The following is a 3165-nucleotide window of genomic DNA, read 5'->3' on the forward strand; positions in this document are numbered from 1 at the left end:
TTTTCTTGAACCATTCTCATTTCTTTCCCAATGTTTCACATTCTTTTCTTAAAATCCTTGTTGAGCTCTTCTATGGCCTGACACCAATTCATAATTTTCCTTGAGGCTTTGGATGAAGGAGTTTTTACTTTGCTGTCTTCTGACTGTGTGTGTTGACCTTTCTTGTCACCATAGTGGCTCTATATGGTCAAATTTTTCTCTGTTTGCTCATTTTCCACTCTTTTTCTTGACTTTTAAGTCTATGTTAAAGTGGGCTTCTGCTTTCCAAGTGGAGAGGGAACTGCCCTAAGTTTCAAGTTTTTCATGCAGCTCTTTTCAGAAGTAGTTTTAGAGACCTGTAAGTTTTTGGCTCTTACAACGTGCTATGGTCTAAGGAGAGGTATGTTTACTACTCTCCTGTACTGTGCACTGCTTTGTGAGCAGCCAAAGTCATTCTTTTGAACTCTGGAACTGTGAACAGGGTCCCCCCTCCACTCAGGCCATGAGCTCTACTGTTTTAGTGTTCCTCTTTGCACTAGGACTAAGACTTACTGATGCCACCCAGATGCAAGACAAGCAATGCCACCAAAGGGACCTCTGTAAATCTTCTGACCCGTTATCCAATCCTCTTACTGTCTGTGGGCTGAAAGGTCTGGAATCCACCACCAGTCTCATTAATTCTGCTGATACAAGACCTGCTCCTGTTTTACTGGGGTCTGGTCTGTACTGGTGCACCCTGCACTGGACTACACTCGTCTCTCACCCTGGTACAACAGACCTTCCCATCTGACTTTCAAAGTTGTCATGGACTAGAAAATTGTTTCACTTGTTGTTTATCTAGGTTCTGGTGCTCTCAAATTTATTTAGAGTAATTTTTAACGTTATTTGGAGGGTTTGGGGGAAAGCTCAGTTGTGTCCCTGCCTTTATTCTGTCGCCTTGGCATTGACCAAGTGTCTGTGCTTTAAAAATAATAAAGAATTTAAGTATTAAAAAGTATTGATAAATAATAGTACTTTGATTAGTCATCAAGACCATGTAGAAAAAAAGTGAATAAAATCAATTAGGATGAAAAGATTGGAAAGTGACATCATTGTCAACAGTGATGGGAGTGGTCATGCTGGTGCCATCAGGGACACAACAATACTTTTAATATGATATATCAGAAGAGTTAGAAACATTGTTAATGTTAGATGAAATTTAACAGAGATTTTTAAATGATATATCTGTCCCTGTAAATAACTCTCCCAAGCATATTCACAGAAATTGTCCACAAAAAACAATTATTCTTGTATGAAAACCTAACCCCAAAACATATTTCTTCTCATTTTCTTGTCTTCATAGGAACGGAAAGAAGGTCCAGAACAATTTTGTCTTTATTCTACATGCTGTTATGCTCTACAAGATTGAGTCCCTGTTTCCCTTTCCATGAGCCGTGATGAACACTGACAGCAATCAGAGTGTTGTGACCACATTTATACTCTTAGGATTCACAGATTATCCAGAGCTCAAAGTATTCCTTTTCCTGGTGTTCCTGGCCATGTATATCATCACAGTCATAGGGAATCTTGGCCTGATCTTAATCATCAGAGTAAATCCCAAATTTCATACTCCCATGTACTATTTTCTTAGCCATTTGTCCTTTGTAGATTCCTGTTACTCTTCCATTGTCACACCCAAGCTTTTGGAGAATTTAGTTATAAAGGATAAAAGCATCTTTTACTCCAGTTGCATGCTACAATATTTCTTGTCTTGTACTGCAGTGGTTACGGAGTCCTTCCTACTTGCTGTGATGGCCTATGATCGCTTTGTGGCCATTTGCAATCCCCTGCTCTACACAGTTGCCATGTCTCAGAGACTTTGTGCCCTGCTGGTGGCTGGATCCTATCTCTGGGGCATGTTTGGTCCCTTTGTACTCCTGTGCTTTGCCCTACAATTAACTTTCTCTGGCTACAAAATCATCAACCACTTTTTCTGTGAATATACTGCTCTTATTTCTGTTTCTTCCTCAAATATCCATGTCCCACACTTACTGCTTTTTGGTTTTGCTACATTCAATGAGGTGAGTACCCTGATCATCATCCTTGCCTCTTACACTTTTATTTTTGGCACTGTAATAAGGATGAAATCAGCCAGTGGGAGGCGTAAAGCCTTCTCCACTTGTGTCTCCCACCTGACAGCCATCACCATTTTCCATGGAACCATCCTTTCCTTGTACTGTGTTCCCAATTCCAAAAACTCAAGGCATACAGTCAAAGTGGCCTTTGTCTTTTATACAGTAGTGAACCCCATGTTGAATCCCCTAATTTACAGTTTGAGGAACAAAGATGTGAAGCAGGCCTTCAGGAAATTGATATACAGAAATGCTTTTTCTCATTGATCATGCTTGTCTCCATGTCATTAGATCATTAGAGCTTGATAGATGAAATATAATCCATTTTTGCAACCTCATTTTTAAAAATAAATTAATGGTCATAAAGTGGGGGGTAATATAACAATAACAACAAAAATCTTGCCCAGAATCACAAAGTTAGATTATCATAGTGATCAAGTGAAAGTTTTAAACTCCTGATTCTTAATTGAGTGTTTTGTCTAGTATACCACACTGTTTCTCATTGTATTTCTATACCTGGCACGTACATTGACTATGAATAAATCAGGTGATTCAGCAACTAATCCCTGCAACTGTTCTGTGGAACATAGTGCCTCTTCTTTTTATAATCATGATATTGACATTTTGCAGCTGAAAATTCACTTTTCCTGAAATTTGTTTGCTTCAGTTACAAGTCTCCTATTGATTCAAAAAACAGCTTGATTTAGGGAATGATGTCACAGGATGCTGGAATCCTATCAGTTGCAAGAAATGATCCTAAAATAACTCACATAGGTTGACTTCATGCAGACAAAATCAGCTTTCATTATGTGATACTTCAAATGGAATGGAAAATATTTCATTCTTATGTGACTTCAATTTAATTTTACTTTTTATTTTCATGAATAATCATAAATTTGCTTTCCCACCCACACAATCTTACAATTAAAAAAGAAAACACATGCAATACAACAATACCAACTCAAAAAAGTACTTTTTAAAACGATGCCTGAAATTCTTATCTTGGAAATATGTTTTGCATGATGTCATATGCTTTTCGTCTCAATGAGTGCAAAAGGTACTGAAGGAAGGGAGA

General features: G+C 38.0%; 1 protein-coding gene across 1 annotated transcript; it reads left to right on the forward strand.

The window, feature by feature from the left end:
• Positions 1–1415: 1415 nt before the first annotated feature.
• On the forward strand, positions 1416–2357 carry LOC140517009 (olfactory receptor 5D14-like). Its single transcript, XM_072627845.1, has one exon. The coding sequence runs from the start codon at positions 1416–1418 to the stop codon at positions 2355–2357; it is 942 nt and encodes a 313-aa protein (XP_072483946.1).
• Positions 2358–3165: the final 808 nt, after the last annotated feature.

The sequence above is a fragment of the Notamacropus eugenii genome, assembly GCF_028372415.1.
Source record: "Notamacropus eugenii isolate mMacEug1 chromosome Y unlocalized genomic scaffold, mMacEug1.pri_v2 SUPER_Y_unloc_3, whole genome shotgun sequence".
Classification (NCBI taxonomy): domain Eukaryota; kingdom Metazoa; phylum Chordata; class Mammalia; order Diprotodontia; family Macropodidae; genus Notamacropus; species Notamacropus eugenii.

Coding starts and splice junctions, on each gene's coding strand:
- LOC140517009 (XM_072627845.1), top strand. CDS start 1,416: ATGAACACTGACAGCAATCAGAGTGTTGTGACCACATTTATACTCTTA.